The sequence below is a fragment of the Numenius arquata genome, chromosome 8 (genome assembly GCF_964106895.1).
Source record: "Numenius arquata chromosome 8, bNumArq3.hap1.1, whole genome shotgun sequence".
Taxonomy (NCBI): Eukaryota; Metazoa; Chordata; class Aves; order Charadriiformes; family Scolopacidae; genus Numenius; species Numenius arquata.
In genome coordinates, this window is record NC_133583.1 from 24,988,633 (window position 1) to 25,012,575 (window position 23,943).

Below are 23,943 nucleotides of genomic sequence, written 5' to 3' on the forward strand. Positions count from 1 at the left end.
TGGACAACAGAAGGGAGGAACAGAATTCAGGTTTCTCCATGGTGCTCCAAGGTTCTCTACGTATTTCGGTGGCACTGACCACAAGTAGCTTTCCTTCGAGCTGATGTGCACCGAACCCAACAGGGAGCTTTTCCCCATCACCTGACATCTGCTCGCTCAGCCTCGATACATGGAGCCCACGCTGCCAGCAGCTTGGACTGCCACTGCCTTCTCGTCCTTTTTTCCACCCATCTGCCTTCCTCATGTGTCAACAAGTTGCAATAAGGATAGACTACATAATTAAAATTCCATCTAAACTAAGAGCAAAACTTGGATTTGTTCTATTTCCTCAACACAGCAAATAGAGTAGAAGAAAAGTTCCATCTGAGGTGTATTTACTAAAGAGACAAGAAGTGCGAGTATCATTGTACAAGACTTTACTTAAACACCATATGGAAATCCCATGTGCGACTTTGGGCAACTGTTTTTAAGGACAGTTCTGGAAAAGCTTTGCAGCAGGACAAATACCATGAAGTATTTTAAGATAGATCTTGATCAGCTCCATAAATAGTTAAACAATCTTAACAGAAATTACTTCTAAAGACAGAAAAATCAAGCTGGTTGTCCAAAATGCTGATTTAGCCAGAAGTATTTGAAAGCAGCCTGAATCACTATTTGTTTGCCAGACACTGTTCATATATTGAATCCCATACTTCAGGACTTCTGCTGGTTACTCTAGAAGCCATGGGGGAAGGCCCTTCTTTTCCCAGTTAACCATCTGCTTCTCCCTCCCCTTTCTGCTGAAGCCTCAGAGGTTGTGAAAGCCTGGCAAGGGTTTTCCTTTGCCCTTGTTTGCAGCATGGGATATGAGCCGCTTCCTGCACTTGCTCTGAATTTTAATGTTTTCTTTCACTGCAGGGAGTGAGACACCGGTGCTTGTGATGCACCCAGTGGACAGAGTTCAGAAAGGGTCAACAGGCGTTGTCACAAATGAAGACAAGATGACAAAGAGGAACAGGGTAATGAGCCAGAGAGGTTTGGTCTAGAGAGAAGACCACAAAGCAGTGACAGAGGTCTCCATGTGCACAGCTACAAAGAGGAAAGGAATTAATTATTCTCCACTTCCACATAATCCAAGAGTAACGGACCTTAGACTACGTATTCAGCTTTGTCATCAGGAAAAGTTTCCAACACAAGGACAGTGCTGGAAAAGTTGCCAGAAAGATAATGAAAGACTGGTTTAGACACACACCTGTCAGGCAGGAATGAGGTATAATTGAATTAGCTTCAGATCAGATGATTTGGTGAGGTCCCATCTTCTATAATTACTATATTTACCACTGGGACTAAGTCCTTTAGCACAGGTCCTTCGTTTGTCATTGGAGTCACAGAAAGTGACAACCGAAAGCAGAAGATGATACGTGGAAATGAAGTTCTTTAAACTCACTTGAAATAGAAAGATCCCCTGGCAGTCACAGAGGAAAAAAAAAAAAAACAACCCCCCCCCACACAAAAAAACCCCAAAACTGGCTAGAAGGAACATCTGGAGGTCTCTAGCCAAGCTTCCCTGCTCATAGCAGGGTTAACTGAAGAATGAGATCAGGTTGCCTGGAGCCTTGCCCAATCAAGGTTTGAAAATCTCTTCAACATAAAGCCTTTCTAATAACCCATCCCCAACTCCGATGGGGAATAATATCTTATTTCCCATGAGAATTTTATTTGTTGCAACTAATGCCCATTGCCTCTCTCCTCTGTACTGCACACCTTGAAGAAGAGTTGGGGTCCCTGTTCTCTGCAAGCTCCTTTAGATGGTGAAAGACTGCTACTAGATCTCTTCTCAGCCTCTTCCTCTCCAGGCTGAACAACCCGGTTCCTTTAGTTTCTCACTGGTTCCTACAATACAACATCAACCCAGCCTCTCTTCTCACCTGCCTGAAAAACCCTTGTAAGCATTCCAAGAGGAGAAAACACTTATCTTTTTCCTCTCAAAGGAAGAAATGGGAAGCCAGATTCCTCAATAGCCTTACTCCCCCTGCCTGTGTCTCCTCCGATAACGTGCAAGATAAAACAAGTAGAAATAAAGTCCTGGCTACAAATGTCAACAGAAACCTATTGGCAAGAGGAGAGTGTAAAGGCAAGGAAGGGATCTTCAAATGAAGTTAAAATAGAAAGCCCACTCACCATGTTGGTGGCTTACAGGACATGTGGCTTTCACAGAGTAGGACAGCATGGGGAAGTCTTAATTCCTAGTGCTCATTCTTATTTTATCTACATGCCTACAGAGACAGATCAATCAAGGGCCCTTTGCTGAACAGAGACACAGGACAGATGGACAAACTGTTTCTTGTTTTGCTGACCTGGCTTAAGGCATCACAGCCCCAGAAGCCAAACCCTAGCAACGGAGCAGGTTTCTGTACACCACATTCAGCTAGCTTATCTGGCTGCACTCTAATTCAAGTCCATAAAACATTCCCAAATTTGAAAGTTTGTTCTTTTAATAGGGAGTTTGAAGCAGGCAGAGAGTGAATAAGCCAAGCAATATCTTTTCATTTGAAAAGTAAGGTGAAAAAATAATCAAAGTTTCATAAACCAAACCACTGGTGAGTGAAGCTGGCCCTCCCTTTCACGCGTGCGACGCTGCTCAGCGGGGCCGGTCAGTTATTAACCAGTGGGTGTTTAAAGTCTCCAAAAGCGATTGGTCAGATCCTATCCATGGTGTTTCAGAAACTGAAGCAGGATATGCCCGAGGGCGTGTTTTCACAATGTTTTAGGCTGAATTAAGACCTTGCTCCTACCATAAAGAATCATCGCACCTTCCCCCTCTGGCTGGCTGTACGCTCCTGCTGGGTCACCCTCAAAGAGCAAGAACAAATGAAATGTTCTCTCTCAACAGCATGAAGGACTGGAACCAATACAGGGGAGAATCACCTCCAGCATGCACATCTCATCCATACACAGATGGCAACACACATCTTCTCCATTTTGTGAAAGTCAAGTGAGACCCGTAGCAAACCATCAATGCATTTTCAGATGGGCTCAGAGAAACTTACTGGGTTAAGGGCTAAACAATAAAATAAAAAAAAATTTAAAAGGATATTTCAGATGTTACATTCAGGATGCAAAGGTAGGAGCGGTGCTCCACAAGCTCTGAAGGAACCAGCCACCACCCCAACACGGCAGAAGAGCAGCAGGCTCCTGCCAGGCCAGAGAGCTGGGCTGGCCATGGAGGTGACAAGGGCCAGAGCCAGGGGCTTGCAGAAGGGAAGAGGAGGGACTGTGCAGCAGTGGGAGAGGGGGAGGAAGGGTCAGGTTTCTCTCCTTTGATGACAGTGAGTTAGATCAGCTCAGCTGTAACATGTAATCTCATCCTCAGATACCAAAATGCTTTACACATGTGGAATAAAAAGTTGTATCTGGGGAAAGAAGCGAGCAGCCATTTCAATAAAAGCAGCACTTTTATTAGTAAGCGTGGTAAATGTTTGTTAAAAGCTTACAGAATAATAATTCAAAAAAAAATCATCAAGACATGTCATGGTCACAGAAGTTGGCACTTCAATGAAAACCCCACAATAATGTCAGAGCTGCTAATTGAATTTCAAAGCAGAGCCCACAGAAACCTCAAGTTGCACAGGGACAGGGCACCCTCTTTTTAAAAGCAGTCCCTGTTTGCTCGGCAGAGAGGGGTAGGTTAAATAAACGCTCAGGTTGTTCCAGCCACACTTCCAACCTTCTGAGAAAGCTCAGCTCTACCCCCACTAGCGCAGAGCTGGGCTGAAGCCAAAATAAATTTGACATAAAACACAAATGCCTCAGGGGTGTGTGTGGGGGGGCTGTGCGTGGAGGGGGAAGGAGTCTCGAGACAGAACCCAGCAGCAAGATTGTTCTTTGAATGGGGTCTGACAGGGTGCCAAGGATCCCCACTGAAAGAGGGAACAAAAAAAGGACCAACTTTGGCTCCCACACCAGGCTTTGGGCTCCCAAACCACTACTTGCTGTGGGGTCACACCCTGCCGGGACACCGAGCGAAAATCGATCTGTGAAAGCAGGAGTGACTTAAAAAGGGTCTAAGGAGACAAACCTGACAGGGTTTCAGGTCACAAAAAGTTAAAATTACACTTTGACATGAAGCCAAGTCAAGACTCCAAAGTCTGTCATTTCTTTGTGAGCTCTCACGTACTCTGTGCTGCGAAGGACTGGTAACGGTTAAGCCTGATAAATGTTTCTCACTTCAGTCACTTGAGCTATATACTGTAAAAAAAAAAAAAATAAATCAGCCTTATTCTCCAAAAGCCAGGAAGGTCATTATTAAGCTGTAATACAGAGCCACGCAGGTCATTTTACACAGATGATGGGAGATGGACCTAACTCCGCCAGCAGAATCACTCTTGGCAGCATAACCTGCATGTGATCAAACAAACAACAGGTTCATAGGATCAAATTTGTACAATTCATTGCTAAATAAGCACTATCCGAAGTCTCAAGGTCACTTTATGTTTTATTTCACTTGGCGAAAAGAGTTCCCCATTTGCCACAGACGCTCTAGAAATCATAGGCACTTTGATTCAAACTGGCCACAAAACACTGCACATGTAGCTCTTGGGCTTTAAAGCCATTTATCAGAAGTGGTTTGGCTAATTTTTAGTCTCTAAAGGGGAAAATTATGCTGGCTGTTCGATTTCAGGACAGCACACCCATGGCATTCAGAACATATCACTCAGGTTAGTATTCAACCATATTTTACATCTATATATCTATATCTGTGTTATAATCCCAGGAGGTTAAGCATAATCCAACCACCATTCTACAGGCCAAGTCTCCAAGACAATCCCACACATCTTTCCATCGCACAAGCCAGAGAGTCATTTCTTGAGCAGAACACACTCCCTTAACAGCCAAACAACTCCTCTTCCAAGCAGCCGAGCACACTTCAACCCTGGGAAGAGAGACTCATGCTCCATTGTGTACAGGCACGCAATCCACTTGGGTTGGGAGGATTGGGGGGAGAGGGAGGGCAGAGAGAGGAAGAGTCTGAAAACTGAGAGTTCTCCAGAAGTCACCTAGTCCAACCCCTGCTCAAAGGAGGTCTAATTAGATCAGGTTAGTCAAGGCCATGTCCTGCTGAGTCCTAAGTATCTCCAAAGTTAGAGGTTCCACAAGCACTTTGGGCAGGTCTGAAATTACCAGAGGAAAAACCAATGCAAGGAAGGTCGTGCCCCAGTCAGACCAACAGGTCTCAAGACGTGCCTTTGACAGTGGCCAAAAGAAGGCTCTCAAGGTTGATCAAACATGATCAAGTTGAGAAGCTCAACACAGCCCAGCAATGTGCGCTGGCAGCCCAGAAAACCAACCTCATCCTGGGCTGCATCCCCAACAGCATAGCCAGCAGGGTGAGGGGGGATTCTGCCCCTCAGTTCTGCTCTGGGGAGACACCCCCCCCCCCCAGTGCTGCCTCCAGCTCTGGGACCACCAACAGCAGAAGGACATGGACCTGCTGGAGCGGGGCCAGAGGAAGCCACGGAGATGCTGGGAAGGCTGGAGCCCCTCTGCTGTGAGGACAGGCTGAGAGAGTTGGGGGGGTTCAGAGGCCTGGAGAAGAGAAGGCTCCAGGGAGACCTTAGAGCCCCTTCCAGTCCCTCAACGGGATTCAGGAAAGCTGGGGAGGGACTCTGGATCAGGGAGGGGAGCCATAGGATGAGGGGGAAGGGTTTGACACTGGAAGAGGGGAGATGGAGATGAGATGTGGGGAAGAACTTCTTTGCTGTGAGGGTGGCGAGAGCCTGGCCCAGGTTGCCCAGAGAAGCTGTGGCTGCCCCATCCCTGGAGGGCTTCAAGGCCAGGTTGGAGGGGGCTTGGAGCAACCTGGTCTGGTGGGAGGTGTCCCTGCCCAGGGCAGGGGGTGGCACTGGATGGGCTTTAAGGTCCCTTCCAACCCAAACCATTCTGTGATTCTATGAAAGTGGCGCCTGGAAAAGGAAGGTCTCCCTGCAACTGTTAACCATGGCTGTGATTTATGAACGGCCCACATGCTGCACTGATGTTTGTCACTAAACAATTGACGCTTATTGTTTCACTGGTTAAACTTTAATTGAACTAATTAACTAATGCAATTAGCTTACACTTCCAAATTTCTTCTTTATCAATGCAAAAGACCCCAAGTGCTCCCTCATGCACTCCGAGACCTCCATGCTTCTCTTCAGCAACAAGACAAGGCAGCTGTTCCACTGCAAAATTCAGTAGCAGATTTACAATTAAAAGAACAAGCACCAGAAAGCTATTCTATGAAATCATCCCGAGGATTCCAGCTCTCTCAGTCTCCTTCTCATCTCCGTGCTGAGACCCTCTGCAGTCTCAGTGGAATTTCAGAAACAGCTATAGAAATATAAATTTCAGAAATTTTTAACAGAGCTACAGAATCGCCTGTTTTGCTAACAGAACAGTCAGGGATTTTGCTCCAATGCTGCAACATTTTCAATTGGAGACTGTAAGGAAAAAAACTGAGCGTGTTCCACTCTCTAACATGCAAGTTACCAGTGAAGACAAAAGCAAAATCCTCACTGACAAGTGAATCCACAAGGGCCTTAGTGCAACCCCTATGGAAGCTCTTCCTTTTGTCAGGACGTTCACAAAACAGTCTCCTTTGCAGATGCCAAGATGCATAATAAAGGCTGAACACACATTTCAGCTTTAAAACAACTCCCGCAGAAGTAAATCACTCTCAAGACTGGAAAAAACAACAACCACGAGTGGGACCCAGCTGCCATTCGTGCTGGCACATGAAGAACATCTACTTTCTACCAAACACAGAGAACTTCTAGTTTAAAACCCAGCTTAAAGAATTCCTGCTACAGAAGTCACATCAGATATTGTTAACTTCGAGATTTGGCTCAACGGTATTAACTAAGAATTATAAAAAAGATTGCTGATTATTTATTTTTAAAAAGAAGCTACTTAACCAACTTAAGAGGCTAACCTAAAAACAAAGATTCCAAAAAAAGTAAGCGACTATATTAAGTGGAAGCACCACTCTATCCCATTTTTCTAGTTTTTCAGCGGGAAGAGGGAAAGAAGAGAGGAGAGACAACATGACAGGCCAATTTTCCTGTCATTTTCAGATTCTTTCACGTAAATTTGTCAAGTGGGATACACAGACTAAATGTCAAATTATTTTGCTCAGACGCAAAGAAGAACTTGCATGTCTGAAAGTTCATTTTACCCATTACTCATTAGTTTAATATTAATTTATATTATCTGCTAAAATCATCGTAGCTACATTAACAATACCAGTAACTCAATTTAGGATAACACTCAGTAGTTTGAAACTTCCAAAATGCGAGACACTTACATTTTATTAATAGAAACAGACATTCACTAGTTCACGTACATAAGTGAAAATCTTTATTTCAAAATAACATTTAACAGAGACTTTACTACAGATTTGGTAAACCAAAGCACATCTTAACAGTGACTTACCAGGAAGCCTGTTCATGTTGACCCCTTGAGCAGAAAGTCCTATTCCCATGTACCTTCAAAAAACCCAAACAAAACATTAGTCAAGCACCGAACAACCAATCCACAAGATTTCCTACAGCAAAAATACAGGGGGGAAAAACAATCCACAAATCATTTAAGGTAAGAATGTTGAAATCACTAAAGAAATTCCAATACTTTTTTAGTCTTCTTCGAATGTCAGTCTGCTTCAGTGACCAACAGCTTTCGAATAGACAACTACAGCTACTCTTCAAGCTCTTAATTGGTAGGAAAAGGACTGGAAAACAACCAGCAATTAAATTTCTGCATTTGTTTTGTGATGGTTTTTTTCCCCTCCACATATCAGAAAATATTATTTATATAGGTGATTAACAGGAGAGTAAAAAAATACGTAATAGCAGATGTAGTATATAAGAACAAATATCCATCCAGCCTAACATATTGTCCCCAGGAACAGCTGGTAGTGGATGCACGGCACAGAGCAAACAGTTGTACTTTCCAAGAACATTCCTTCATTGTCCAACATATATTTTAGATTATTTCCTTAGGAAAAGATGGTCTTTCTGTACTTCACACTCCAGTAGATTTTCCTCCATTAATCTGACTGCGTTCTGAACCTTTGCGAGCTCTCTGAAAAGGCAACATCCCGCAGCCCCACCATTCAACTACAGTTCAAGCTAGTTTTGCTCAGTACTTGCATTTCCAGAATTGGAAGAGAGGAACAGCATTTCCCTCTTAACTTTTACAAGGATTTTAAAGTCCTCATTTGTATCCCACTCCCCAGTGGTCTCAAGGTTGACCACTTGCAGCCTATTCAGTTGTTCCTCGTATAGAAGCTAATCTATACCTCTTAATACTCTTGCTACACCGCCAGTTCTCTACCTTCTTTGAGAGCAGGGGCAAACCAGAGCCACAAGCATCGCTCACAACACAAACACATGGGGATTATTATGGATAACAGTATAATGATGTTCTCTGGTTTGGTCGCTATTCCTCCCTGTCCTGGTCTCAATTATTCCATTTATTTTTTGACTGCAGATGAGAACTGAGCTAATTTTTCCATGGAACCAGGACACAAAGAACTTGTCCCTGCACTGTAAGAGGCAGCTCAGGGACCATTTTTTGTGTCAAGTTTGGATTGTTTATCCTCCCCCCATGAGAATCATTTTTCGTCTATCCAGCCTGAACTGCATCTTTCATTTTATCATCCATAGTCAGTCCTTGATTTTACAACTCTAGTTAGCTTCATACCACCAGCAAAAAAAATATTGTTTTACTATTAATTTCCCTTCCAGGTCATTTATTAAGGTAGTGAACATCAGAGATGGGTACACATCCCCGCAAAAACCCACAGGTGAGCATCCTCAGCTGCAGGGAGGAAAGGACATGGCACGTACACTCGGGCCACTCATTTCTCTGCCCTGTTTCCTACCTGTTAGCTAATGTTCTAACCAATCACTCAACCACACCAGCTCCTTCACTTTATCCCATGTTTTCTTTCCCTTCTTCAACAATTTTTGAGACTGGACTTCACCAAGTGGCTTTTTCAAAACCAGGCAGACTGATCTACTTCTGCGTTCAGGAGGGCACGGCCAGCCTTCGCAAAGGCTCTTCTTCCTCATTGCAATACATAGGCACATACCCATTTTGTTTGTTCTATTCCTGTTAAATTGCATGGTTTGCAATTCTCCTAATATCCCCTGGAACCACAGAAATAGCTGCCCTGCTTAGTTTGTTTTTAACAAGCTTCCATACTTTTAGGTTACTACGCTTTGAAATTAACAGTTACTCTTGGGCTCTTACACACATAAAGGTAGGCATTAACCATGTCTAAAAATATTATTTCAGAATTTTACCCCAAAGTTACATTTCTTCAAGCTATGTGGGTTAAGTCTCCTGCAGCAACTGTTTCCTGCACTTTACTTATGCGTCTCAATCATTGTCACCACCCCAGTCACAGCATCATAGAATTGTCTGGGTTGGAAGGCACCTTTCAGATCATCAAGTCCAACCATCAACCCAGCACTGACAAAACCACCACTAACCCATGTCCCTCAGCACCACGTCTACCCAGCTTTTAGATAACTCCAGGGATAGTGTCTCCAACACTTCCCTGGGCAGCCTGTTCCAATGTTTGACAACCCTTCGGTAAAGAAATTTTTCTTAATATCCATCCTAAACCTCCCCTGGCGCAACTTGAGGCTGTTTCCTCTTGTCCTGTCGCCTGTTCCTTAGAAGAAGAGACCGACCCCCCCTGGCTACACCCTCCTTTCAGGGAGTTGTAGAGAGTGAGAAGGTCTCCCCTCAGCCTCCTTTTCTCCAGGCTGAACACCCCCAGCTCCCTCAGCCGCTCCTCACGAGACTTGTGCTCCAGACCCCTCACCAGCTCCGCTGCCCTTCTCCGGACACGCTCCAGCACCTATTTAATAAATAGCACCACATCTTCACAAACGTGGCCAATGTTGTCTTTCTTGTACACTTCACCTCTTGGTAACACAACCTTCCAGATTTTAAACACGTGAAACCCAGCTCTACAGTGCTTTAAATTCAGTCCCTTCTTTAAACATCACGCTCCATTTCAGATGTGCCCCAGCTCCCAGAGGATCCAAACCTCCCCTCTTCAGACCAATTCCTCAGCAACACTCCAGAACTGTCCCTCCTCATCTCTATTCTGGTACTCGGCAAAGCTGACCACAGAATTGCCAACCACTCTATAGTCCATCTTTTCCTTTTATCTGGCCCTGGCCTCTGAAGGTTATGTACGGATGAAAATGATACACGATCATGATATGGGGAACCTACTGCTGGGTTTTAAACTGAAAGAGGGTAGATTTAGATTAGATATTAGGAGGATATTCTTTCCTGTGAGAGTGGTGAGACACTGGCCCAGGTTGCCCAGGGAAGCTGTGGCTGCCCCATCCCTGGAGGGGTTCAAGGCCAGGTTGGACGGGTCTAGTGGGAGGTGGCCCTGCATATGGCAGAGGGGTGGAAACTGGATGATCTTTAAGGTCCCTTCCAACTCTAACTATTTTATGGTTCTAGGACTCGTACCTTTCCTTCACCCAGCTCAGTGTTTTCCTGCTGCAAGACTAGGGCTCTTCAAGTTCAAAGCTTCTTGGGGTGAACACTGACTATGCCAACGTAACAGCCAGGTAGAACCAAGTAAGGGCACTCCAGGTCCTTCAGCTCTCACCACGTATAAATTATGTAATTACACAAGCTCCAGGAAAGCATTAATGTTTGATAAAGGAAACAGTAAGAAGACCACTGAACTTAGAAAAATACCCCAAAGAGGCTTTAGCAGTAGCCAGTTCAGGAGCAGAAGATTTGATCCTCCCAATGGCATTTAGGGCAAACAAGTTTATATCAGAAATACTTCAGTCACAGAGATACAGATTCCAGGACACTTGGCTGGATTTCCAATTTCTCATTTAGAAGGATAAAAAGAGATTTGTGAGGGTTTCCAAAAAATCTAGGATATACACTATTATGTAGCAAATCTGATATTCTATGCAGAAATGCTATAAGCCTCCAGCCTGTCTACAAAAAGATCTCCAGGTGCTCTGCTGGTTGAGATGGGTCAGTGGACACCTCAGTGAAATACAGCTTGGACACAGAGCATACAGAAACACAAACGTGTCCTGAGTGTATTTTGCCCTGCTCCAAGTTGCAGGACACAGGTGAAATGACTATTTCCTGCACTTGGTAGCCCTAATCTTTGAGATCTGACTGACCTCACCCTGGAGATAACCATCCTCATCTCGCTTGGCCCTGGTGGAAGGAGCCCTTCCCTACCAGAGGGTAACCAGCTTCTCTCCAGCACAGACAGGGATGGTTTCAGCTGTGCTAAGGAAACCATCAGCCAAAGGTGAGCTGGCATCTGCCTGGGCATCCCTCCAAGGAGAGGTTAGAGGCTGCCAAGATACAGCCTAACAAGAGACATCCCAAAGGTTTCTGCTGCCACACACCGTAGAGTAAGTCAGGCAAGTACCCCAAGAGTGGAGTGGGGAGGATTCATACAAAATTAAGCCCTGCATAGTCTGCAGTATGCCCCGAAGTAGAAAGCTCAATGGTGAAGACCAACATTGCTTCAAAAGATACATGAGCTGGGCAGAGACAAGGCAAGACTTTTGGGTGTTCATCCCAAAACCTAAACTTGTAGACTACTGTTAAGGATGAAAGAACCTATTCTCTACACTATCCTCTCCTCAGTAACCAACAGGGAAAAAAATGTTTAATCTGAGAAGGGATGCCCTAACTTCTAGCACTTTTGTTTCACAGAGTCCAGAGGAAAAGCCAGAGTTTCTCTTTGGCCTAGGAACTCCTTCAAACACCTCTGAACAGAGATGTGAAGGACAGCACCGTGGCAGTCATCAGCTAAGACAACAGCAGCTAGTCACAATTCTGATCTTGTGTATCAGTATAGAGTTAAGGTTTTTAAGAACAGAGATCAATTGCTGGTCTCCACTTCCCTATTATGACAGAAAACATGGCCTGCAAAACACCCCACCCAAGAACCCTCCAGCACCACCAACTGCCATGAAAAGGACATGGCACCATAGCTAAATTATCAAAACATCTGTGCTCCAGCAGTGGCAAGGTCCTTCCCCAGAAGTTCTTAAAGAAATTATCTTGGTACAAAAAGAAAGTCACCTCACAGACTAGTAACTGGTTTAAATGATAACAGATCAAGGATAAGAAAAACGCTTCCAGGAACACCAAGATGAGGTAAAGACATCATATTACAGGCTCAGAACAAATACCCGTGACCTGACTCAGGACTAAGTCAGGAAAGACTCAGGAAAGCCAAGGAAAAGAGGAGGAAAAAAGACAGAGGGTGGAAAGACCAACAAGATGTAAGCAGTACAATAAAGAGAACTAGTATCACCAGTCCAACCCTGGGCTGTACTAGTATGAATGCCGGCGGCAGGTCAAGGGGAGGCACCTGCTCCCCTCTGCTGACCCCCGTGACTACTGTACCTGCAAGCCACACGATGGATGAGGAGAGGCTGAGGGAAATGCCTTTGTTTGGTCTTAGGAACAGAAGGCAAAGGGGGGGATCAAAGCTGTAACAAAGACAACTCCAATTAGATATTACTAAAAAGATTTTAACCATGAGCGTGATTAACACTGGAAGAAGGGAGGAGAAAAATTAGTGAATGTCTACCCTTAGAGACAGTCAAAAACTTGACTGCATGTTGTCCTGAGGAACCTGATCTAACTTCTGAAGCTGGCCCTGCTTTGAGTGGGGAGCTGAACTGGATGGCCTACAGAGACCCTTTCCAACCTAAATCATTCAATAATGTCTTGACTCGGGACAGTTTTGCTGACAGGCAGCAAACAAACTCTTGGCTAGAAGTGCACAAAGCAGGATATCTACCATGTCAAAAGGGGACAGAACTTCCTAATGCACACAAACACGCCGCAAGCCAAGTCCTGACCTGATCTTACCAGCTGAGCCCAGCTTTCTTCCTAGTCATCAAGGAGAATGGATGGTCCAGGAAAGACTGGTTCCTGATCTGCAGAACAACCCTGAGCTCACAAACAGAACACACCATGAGGACTGCAGCCTGGCACCTCCCTATGGGCCTTGTAGCTCTTTGGCTGAAGGCCCCCTTAACCTAGTGTCTGCTTGAAAAAAAGCAACAAGGATGGTTCTGCTCTGATGTAGAGACCTCAAGGCTAGAAAACACTTTAAGAGAGCACAATGCAATTTAATTCCCTTGGATCCCTTTAAAAAAAAAATATCCCTTCTCCTCTCAAATCAATACATTTTAAACATCACACTCCACAGTTAATGTCTCAGCTATTTCATGCTTTAGACCTCTTGAATGAAACCCAGATAACCCCTAATGATTTGTTCCTGTGTTGTATGGATAAATAACACTGTTGTTGTACCCTACCAGGGTTAGTACCCTTCAACAGGAGCCAGATAGTCATTTAAAAACAAAGATTTGCATGTGTTTTATTGACAAATGCCACTGTGGTATTTACTCTTCAACTTGAGCCAAATAATCCTTTAACAACAAACACTGGCATCTGGGAGCTTCTAAATACTCCTACTTTTTCAGAGCCCTTAATAAAAAGTTCTCCTGAATCATCTCCTGGTTTCACAGGCTCTCCAGCTTGCTTCCCTTCCCTCATATTTTGGGAGGGAAAAATACTCCTTTAACATTTCAGACCTTGAGCCAGATGTCCCTCAAGTCATTTGGCCAACTTTACTGGTTTTTTTTATATTTAAAGTTTTCTCTTTCCATTTTTCTCATTTAAAAATTCAATTAAAAATTTCAACTTTTGGAGGGTGTATCCCTTTCCTCTCTCACCCTCGTATCCAATTATGACAACTGTCACGTCATTTTGAGTCCCTCCAAATAGTTCACACGCTGATCCTCCAATATGACGTCCCCTTAAACAGTCTCCATGCCATCTGAAAGCATTTAACCTTTCCGATTGCATCTTTTTGTTAACTTTTCCTAAACAAGCTTCTTCAATTTACATAGGTTTGTTTTCTGGCTTTTTTGTTGTTGGGTGGTGGGGTTTTTTTGATGAACACTGAAGCACTTGGGTTTGGGGGTCTTTTTATGGTGCTTCTCAGAGAATGGTGTTAGTACTTATGATGAGTGCTGCAGACCAACTTATAAACAAACATTTTTTAGAAACATTTTCTGCACTGCTTAGAGCATGAGTCAGAAGTTACATCCTTTCTCGTGAGTTCCCCGACTAGCCTCTCCGAAGCGGTCATTTACAGCATCGAAAAATTTAGTCTCACAGTCATGAGACATACACACGGCTAAAAAGAATAAACTGAATTTTAAGGCTATGTTTACAGCCTTCCAGGCACAACATGGCAGACTTCTCCCAGCATCTGCAGGGAGCGCTCTAGCTCTTCCTTGCCACCTTCTTAAGCACATTGGCAGATAAAACAGCTTGTTAGCATTTCAGTTTTCTTATTCCTGATGAGTCTGGAACCCACTGCTGCTACAGAGTTTTTCTTGCTACGTGGTGGGGTTTGCCATTTTGACTTTTTTTTCAACTCTGTGTGCGAGCAGTCAGGACCATAGTCCACAGCTAGAACTACATTCCAGGGCTATATTGCTTCAGAGAGCACTGAGAAGCGCAACCTCTGCCAATGGTTCAAGCCTCAGGCAAGCTGTGATTCAAGGTCCCAAATTGTTTACACACACAATAAAGGCACCATCTAATCCTGGTGCAATAATACCGGAGTGCTTGGTCCTGACCCTGGTGGGCACAAAAACACTTAGAGAAAATCTGCCTGGAGTGGTCCACTCCATTACAGAATCACAGAACTACAGGGGTTGGGAGGGACCTTTGGAGATCACCTACTCCAACCCCCTGCCAGAGCAGGGTCACCCAGGGCAGGTTGCACAGGAATACGTCCAGGCGGGTTTTCAATGTCTCCAGAGACAGAGACTCCACCACCTCTCCGGGCAGCCTGTTCCAGGGCTCTGCCACCCTCAAAGGAAAGTTCCTCCTCACCTTTAGATGCCTATGTTCCAGCTTGTGCCCGCTACCTCTTGTCCTGTCACTGGGCACCACTGAAAAAAGGCTGGCCACATCCTCCTGACACCCACTCACTCTTTAAGTATTTATAAGCATTGATCAGTCTTCTCCAGTCTAAGGAGACCCAAGTCCCTCAGCCTTTCTTCATAAGAAAGATGTTCTAGTCCTCTCATCATCTTTGTAGCCCTTTGCTGCACCCTCTCCAGCAGTTCTCTGTCCTTCTTGAGCCTGGGAGCCCAGAACCGGACACAGTGCTCTAAATTACTCCGGCAGAACCCTCTCCACCACCTTCACCTGGTCTCATTAGCAAGCCCAAGACCTCCTGGATTTCCTGGAAGCTGCCACATTTTGTTCAATGAGCAGGACATGCCTCTTGACATAGGGAATGTCATTTCCTGGTCTATTTGGCTGAGCTGAAGGTGAAAGACGGTAAAACTGTGGCCACTTTGTCTCCTCTAGTGCAGCTTCTTCACATGGCAGTGTGGGCTTCCTGAGTTTCAGTATCACACAGCACAGCTCCGCTGGCACAGGGCCATCGTCCACCTCCATCCCTCCCTACTGCCCCAGGGTGCTTGCCTGTTCCTCCAGCTCGACATCTGCTGCTGTTGGCATTAGCACACCTGGAATTTAACAGGACACCACTGCTGTGCTCATCCTTGGCATCCTTGAAGCGTCATCAGAACCATGGCTTTCCTTTTGTTCTCATCCCGTGTTGGGTCACCGCACTGCATTGTCACCATAAGGGCGGCAATACTCAGCAAAATGTTGGAAATTACAAGAAATAACACAATTGTTGAACTCTGATAAAATAGGTCATCTCCCACTTCAGCTTATCCTGCTTAACTTTATTATTTTCTATGCAGATTCATCCTCCCTCTTTTATGTACTGCAGCAAATCCCATGCGCGTAACCTAGGGCAAAAACGCGTACCATGGTATCTTTCCATTTTCAGACAACACAGCTTTACGTTAGGTCTAGAAGCCTGTATTTTTTATAAAAAGGAAGTACTACAAATCCAGAAATTCTGAATTTAAGATTATACTTTAATCTAAATATCCAACACCTTGCGTATCTGTCACTGAAAATAAAAATAAAAATAAAAGTGAACATGGCCACAACACAACACCTTCACGGTTCACAAAATTCTGCTCTTCAAGTTATGCTCCCATTTAAAGCTTAAGACAAACTTTAAAAATAAAACCATAATGACTGTAGAATTGTACATAGAATTTGCAGACAACCTAAAATAAAATAAAACTCTCTAAACAAGAACTTCTACTTGTCACATACTTGATTGCTGGTTCTTGTTTTAGAAGGTGCTAGCTACTTTGCTTTTCCCATCTACTGTTGATTAACGTACCAGAAATGATGGATGAAATGATCTTTGAGACCTACAAAGCCTCAGATTAAAAAAAAAAACCCTCTCTTGAAAATTTAGATTAAAAAAAAAAAATCATCTTCAACTCTGCCACCAAAAGCATCAGGTTCTTTCTGAGCTTCTTGGTGCAGAACAGCTTCTCCCTTCCTTCATTCCAAATGCTCCAAACCAGTTTTGTGTATACGACAAATTCAAAACTAGTTAAACAGTATTTGTGGGCATCATCAAGCACAACCTACTGCTTGTGCGTTTTATTTTTTTCAAGAATAAATTATAACATTCAGTATCATTCAACATAAATCCCTACAGCGTCTGCCTGCCTGCAGCGCCACTGGGTTTGGAGGTGTGGACAGACTCCATATGGGGCATCCATCAACCGGAGCCCCTTTTTGAGGGATTCAAAGAGCCTCTTAGAAGAGGATGCACAGAAACATTAGTTTCATACAGGGAAAAAAAGGGTTCTGAGTAATGATTCATTTAAATCCATTATCCATAATATGTAAGATATATACCTCAACTAAAGCCAGGCAAAAGCGACCTCCTAAATCTCCAAAATTGACCTCCTCATCAGCGAGCACTGAATACTTGGAACTGCTCTCCAACACCCGATCAGAAGCTTCAAAACCGCTGCATCAGTAGATCAATTCCAAGTAGAGCAGACAGACAAAAATAAACGCAGACACATGCTAGTGATTCAGTCAGAAGTCGTGTTTCCACTCATCAGCAGCCTCAGCAGTTACCATAGCACCAAATTTTTCCAGACTCCTACTGCACCTCAGCCCTGCCCAGTCAATACCGCTTGCTTTTTAAAATTTGAATAGACTGAATCAGCCACACTTACCACCAGCCACAACATCAGCTCTTTTGTCCAAGCTCTTTGGCCACGGCAGGTGAAGAAGGGAGCATGGTAGCAAACCCTCATGCCAAAAAGCTGCTGGTTTCAAACGTGCCTCCATGCAGCACACGACCGGCTGAATTCCCAACATTTTTCCACCTCTAGATCTTACAGCACCGTGACTGTGGTAAGATTAATTCAAAGAGACAAAGCTTTTTGGTACCTTCCCCCAGTTCCCAAGGATTTTACCAGTAAACATCAGCATTTTGCTACTCCAGCACAGCGACATTTAAATAGGACAGCATTCGCTTTTGGCTCCTAAGAGACCTGGTGTGCTGGATTGTGCAGTGCAGATATTGCAAATGTCACAATTTAAATTTGTATATTTTAAAAAAATTTTTTTTTTTTTTTTGCTTCTGCCAATAAAAGACTTTCCCTGGAAGAGATGGAAATAGCCAAAATGACGACTCTACTTCTAAATGAAAATGTAACTCTCCCGTTACATGTTAAACGTAAAGATCTCAGATGCACTGACTTAGCCAGGAAACATTATATATTGTCACTGGCAAAAAGCTACATGAAAAGTTATGTCACAGGAGTGACAGTATTTGACTAATTTGTCCCCAGAAGGGGAATGCACCCGTGTCACAAGCAATTCTTCGAGTCAAAAGATGTTTCTTCAGAACAAACACGAAGCCCAGAGAGCCTGCCAAAAACTCAATGTAAGAAGATGTTTTTTTGGCTAGTCTAAAGCTACTTTGTGCGAGCAACCCACAAAAATCCTCCTGAACCCAGCAGAAAAACTTAGGAACAGACCTGCCCTTTGACTGCAAGTAGCTAATGCTGAAATTCCAGCACTTGCATCTATCTGGCTTTTCCAGCGCAGGAATAAAGAACTTCGTGGGTAGAGCCGAGGGGAACACGGCAACAGAACTCACGTATTTGATATTCTTCACTTCTAAGAATCCCAGGAGCAAAGAATATCTCCCTTTGAATGCCGGGAAAGCTCCCAGCACTCAGGAGGCATTGCTAGACACAAAATAAATAAAGGTGGGGCAGAAGGAGGAAGAAAGCAATTAATCCACGGTCCTAACTGGACCAGGGCAGTACACTTTAAGCAAAGGAGGCATTTCTTCACCCAAAACGCTGCAAGACTTTCTCCAAGAAAACTGAAAACAGGACTCATCAAAAATGCTAGGTCTGACAATTAGCAGGGCAGATTTATTAAGGCTCTCCCATGAAAAGAAAGATATTACCATTTCCCTTTATTTATGTCTCAACCTGTTGAAAGGTACCAAGTCGGGATGGTGAAACAACCCACGCTGCTGCTCCTCCAAGCGCCTCTGAAGCTCACCTAGAAGTCAGAGAAAATTCACCCTATCTGAAAGCTGGGAACAGAAGGTGGAAAAACACATTGGTTTAGGACTGGTTGGGTACACTAATGGTGACCAGCCTGGAACTCCTTGTGCCAGTAACGCCCTGACGCAGAAGCCTCTCCTTAGAGCACGCTTTACCATGTACAGAGAGGCCCAAACATAAAGAGTTAAAACCAGAGATGTTAAATCACTTGTTTCACAGGCCATGCCACCCAGTAAAGCAGTCGTTCCCTGCTCAGCTAGTAACTAACAATATCATTAACAGGCGGCAGAAATTCCTGGCATTGGCATTTTATTACTTGGCTCAGCTGAGACCAAGCAGCCCAGGCACGGGCTACACAGGGGATACGTGTGATTCAAAGGCATAATTACTGCATCCTGCAATTGCTTCTAATAACCCTCCTATCTGGTAGGAATCCTGTCCTTCCAGCTATCCTGCACCCCGCTCTTTCAACACACACACACAGAGTTACGTCTAAACTAATCAAGCGAAATTAGTAAATTAGAGATTAACACGGTACCCATCACCCTGGTGGCATTTCAGAGGCTTTGGGAGTCTCTGGTGCAAGCTCTGAGCTATCGTCGCTGTCCTCTGAGTCAGGCCCTGACTTCACGCCAGGTTTAAAGAGTGGCGAGAAATGATAACCCGTATCAATTTACCACCTGAAACCACATTGTCACAGTTACTATGGGGGAAGGGGCACATTATTTTAAGACAGTGAAAAACAAGTTACGTGTTTAAAAAGACATTACCTATAAAATACTAGACTCCGACTGCCTCTGACTCCTCAGTCTAACAATAAATATTTTGGAACTTATTCACAACGGAATAAAATGAATCTCTAAAGTGGAAGTGTTTCTGGTTTTATTCATGGATATTGTGCTGTTCTCTGACAATGCTTCAGAAATAGCCCTGACGGGCTCCAGAAAGAATCCCAATTCCCCAAGCAGAGATCAGTAAAGACAAGTAATGCAAGGCTGAAAAGAAATAGATGAAGGCAAGAAAATAAAATTCTTAAGAGCTCACTAGAAACAACTACAAGTATCCTGAGGCAAGGAGGAGTCCACTGCTTGTCAGCCCTTAGAAAGGCAGAGAAACTCTAAAAGCCAGAGGACGTGGAAGAGAAGGTGGGCGAGCAGAATAAAATGAAGAGGCAGCAATCTGGTAACATAACCCATCTCTCAGTCTGAGTAAATACTGACAAAACTACAGAGGAAGAATAAAAAGTTATTTTTGCTAGACCAAGGTATCAGATTCCCAGCTCCCTTCCAATTTCAGGATCACGTTCAACTGGTATCTGTTGGCTGCAGGAATGGTCAAATCAGTCCCTTATCTGTCTTACCTTCAGGAAAGGAAAAGGCTGATGATGTAGATTAGCAATATGTGTAGGAATACTGACAGAAAAAAAACAGCTAAGAGATGATAGCTTGACTTGAGCACCATTTAAGAAAGGAAAGGTGTAATACAAGCCTCAGCAGGCTAAAATCACTGCTAGGATCTGGCCACCTTCTCCATCAGCCGCCACAAGCACCGTTACATCCAACAGGACCCCAAACACTCCAACATGCTGTGGTCAAAACCAACTGCATCTGAAGCCGAGGTGTCCCACCAACTTAGTTTCCCAGCTTTAGATTTTTCCACTCTTGACAGCTGACTTTTTTTTTTTTAAGTCAGCTGGTATTCAAGAAGGTTCACCTAAACCATGTCGGTGGCAAATGGCATGACAGTCTGGGAACAGCATAGAGCATTACTGATATTAATTCTCCAATTATTTAATCTAGTTATACCCAATTGAATATGTAGAATTTTTGTTCAGTTTGTCCTGCCGATTAACAAACCTCACTTCCAAATGAGGAATTTCAGAGTTGTTGAAAATTTGTATTCACTCTATTAGGGAAGTTAAACAGGTTTCCACGACTGAATGGACTTAAGATTGTTTGACTGCCAGACTAAGCAACAGGCCATTTTTCCTGGCATGAACAAAGCCTAGAAAACAGTAAAGAAAGACACTAGAGGTTCCGCAAATACCTAACAAAGGCATCCAAAAGAAGGCAAATTATATAAGGACTACAGGTTTCACACCGAAGACTAATCTTGCATTGCAGTCCATAATAGCCAGCTTCAAGCAGCAGCTCGAGTTCCTGTTTTCTGCACTAAAACACAGAGGGAACAATGTAAACACAACACCCAAATCTGAAGCAAACGCCCAGCTGCCAGGTAGCTCATTCTCTTAAGAGGTATTCTCCTGTCCCTGTGGCTAATTTGCTCTGGTTTAGGCTTCAATCAGGAAATTGATAGTAACAATTCTTACACCAGGAGGATTTACCTGCTGGCACAAGTTTCCATGATATTACGGGGAAAAAAAATAAATGCAATATTTACATAAGAACTATATTCTTTATGTGGAAAACACATTACAGAAAAAGTAACACACAGAGTTTTGACAGATGTATTTATGAAATAAGAGTACTTTCTCTTTAAAACAGTATCAAATAGCGAGAGAGTTAATTAGGGAGAGTACTGGGAAAGCAACACACTAAATTCACAGATAAAGGTCCACAGACCTGGAGAGTATCCATACAAAAAGCTTGTAAACAAGGAAGATTGTATCTCTAGGATTGAAACTGTAGTGTGGAAATGGAGATGCAGGTTTATAGCACAGATACAGTGTAAGCCCCTATCGCTAGAAAAGCGGTTAAGAGAATCAATCTGGCCGTGCAGTCCATGCAATTCAGCTTTACAGTGGCAGATCTGAAGAAAAAGTCCAGCTTTACAGTAGATGACAAATTCTTTAACAGTTCATCATCCCAGAGCTTCATAAGTGAGGGAGAAAGATTTCCCCTCTATAAAAAGTTGTGCAACTCGCACAATTTATTTATTAAACAGAGACCCTAGAACATTTAAACAATTAGTTCCCATTCTGGGATACAATTTATCAACTGTAAACACACTTTGAAGAACTGAAGGATGATGTTTTACACGCATTCTAAAGATGCTCATTTGATCTTGCTAGAGTTTACTTTTGCCATATTCCTACCTTTTCTATCACAGATATTCAGAAACAGCAGGGGGAGGGGCAAGGAGCAGGCAAAAGTCCTTTTCCTGAAACTTTTCTTCCTTACTGTGCAAAATCTTACAACTCTAACTGGACACACGCACAAACAAATCAATAGAAATTTAAAAAATATCACAGCATTAAATCTAGAAGATGCCTCAGACGTACCTAAATACACACAAGTGATGAAGTCACATGTCACCATCACTACTTCTGTTTCGTTTCCTAATTTCACAAATTATTTTAATGAGAAATCAATATTCTACCATTACAACAGATGGGCCCACAATGCTGCTATAAAGCACTGAATTTCGCTTTCCACTTCATTGATTTAAATTCAGAAAAAGGCAGTTAAAAGAAGTTATCAACTGCAAATCAGATATTCCAGTCCCACAAACTCACTTCACATTGAAAAAGCTGCCCTTAATATTACTCCCTTTTGCAAAATTTTAGGAGAACGATGACAAAACGTAACAACTCATATGAGGTGTCATCAACAGAGGTGAAACCTCCGCAGAAAACGAGAGTGTCTCTGCACTTCAGAGCACCAAAGCTGAGGCAGTAGCTGAACGAGCAGGACTTGCTTGGGCAAGACTGTGTGCAAATGGGAACAAGGTGAGAACTGTTTACTGAACCTACTCGGGGGATTTATTTGTGTTGGTTTGTTTAAATGAACATCCGCAGAACAGCATAAATTCAAGCAAGCAGACATACCTGCAAACAGAAGAACAACCCCCTCTCTGTGCTGGTGGTGGATTCTTGGAAACCAGGACAGAACAAAATAAAAAGGGGGAGGAAATAAATTATTTACAGGCTTATCAGGTACAAATAAGGTACCACGCAGCACGTGCAGACACTAGAAAACCTCAGTTGCCCCAGAATATTCCTCAGCCTTCCCTACAGCCACATCCAGACACGCATGACATTAGATGGTAGCCGCAGGATAACTGATGGACAGACACAGACACCATGCCATTAAAGCCACCGGTGTCAGAGCACTTTGTGGCCAAGCCTTCTGTCAGCATCTGGAAACCATTAGAGCACACGAGCAAAAGGCTTCCCAAGGAGCAATCACATTCCCCATACGCTGAGGAGAAATGGAAAGTTGGCACGGAGAAATGTAAGCAAGGAAGAGAGGGACAGATTACTTGTTACTAATGTAAAGACTGCTAAACAACCAATACAGCTGACCTTTATTTTTCTTTTTCAGCCAGAGAGAAACTAAGCTATTTTTAAGTCTGGGATATAGTGTAAAAAAAGCTTGTGTAAAAAAGCTAAAGGAAGATTTTAAATAAACTATGGTATGGACTAAGCCAGATTAGCTCTTCAACCACTCTCCTCAAAGGACTCTTTCCTCCTACTCTCAGAAAAATGCCCACAACCTAAGCTAACACCGACCAACATCTCTGGACATCTCAAAGCAATAGCAAAACAGTTCCGGCCGGTGCTGGAAAAAGGACAGAAACACAATCCGTGTCCTCCAACCCTCCATCATCCGCCCTTCTGGGTGTCTCCTTCCCCAATGCACGCACAGAAAGCGCTGTATTGAGGACAGATCCAGCAAGAAGACAGTTAACATGATCCAGCTCATTACACAGTCACAAAGGAAAGGGTTTTAAAAAAAATAAATAAATCACGGCAAGAAGAAAAGCTAGACTGGCTCCTTTAGCTCAAAGTCCTAGTGGAATAGCCTGGCTGCCCTGGCACAGAGGGCTGTGCCACTTGGCATCTCCTCTGCCTGCCTACCACGCTTGCTCTGTTTGCACTGGACATGCGGAGCCACTGTGCACAGACAGACGGAGAGGTCAGACCTGCTGCAGAACCCAAGATTCCAGCAGTAGGCCACTGTCCAAATGCAAATAATTAGCAGAAAAGACAGCTTTCAACAGCAAACTGCCATTGCAAAGGCAACCCACGGGCTGCTGGACTGTCCTTCCCAGGAGCAGTTCAGAAACGGAGAGGAGGTTGCCAGACAGGGAGGGGACTTTTGCTAGAACTGGGAATCCAAGCACAATGAGGGTCAGCTTCCAGGTTGTCCTCCCCAGTCACACTCCATCACAACCATGTAGCCAGGGCAGGTAAAACAGGTCAAGAAACTGAAATGCCGGTCAGGAACCAGCACTGCCACCCATGAGACAATTCACCTTGCCCAAGCATAAAGAGGACAAAGATGAATTGTCCTCCTGAGTCACAGCAGCCTGTGAGTTGTGGGTTGACCACCCTACCCTTGATGAGTCTAATGCTGTTCCTGTTTACCCAGTAGAGATCATCTAATGGGGAAGCAGAAGCTGTGCGATGTGCTGAACAAGT

The 23,943-nt window shown here is 43.9% G+C and overlaps 1 protein-coding gene across 1 annotated transcript in view; it reads right to left on the reverse strand.

Annotated features, from left to right (window-relative positions):
- RANBP10 (RAN binding protein 10) overlaps positions 1 to 23,943 on the reverse strand; it is a 79,332-nt gene that overhangs the window by 49,523 nt on the left and 5,866 nt on the right. The window contains exon 3 of the mRNA XM_074151379.1: positions 7,450 to 7,502. Within this exon, the coding sequence (XP_074007480.1) occupies positions 7,450 to 7,502 (53 nt within the window). The remainder of the gene's footprint in view (positions 1 to 7,449; positions 7,503 to 23,943) is intronic.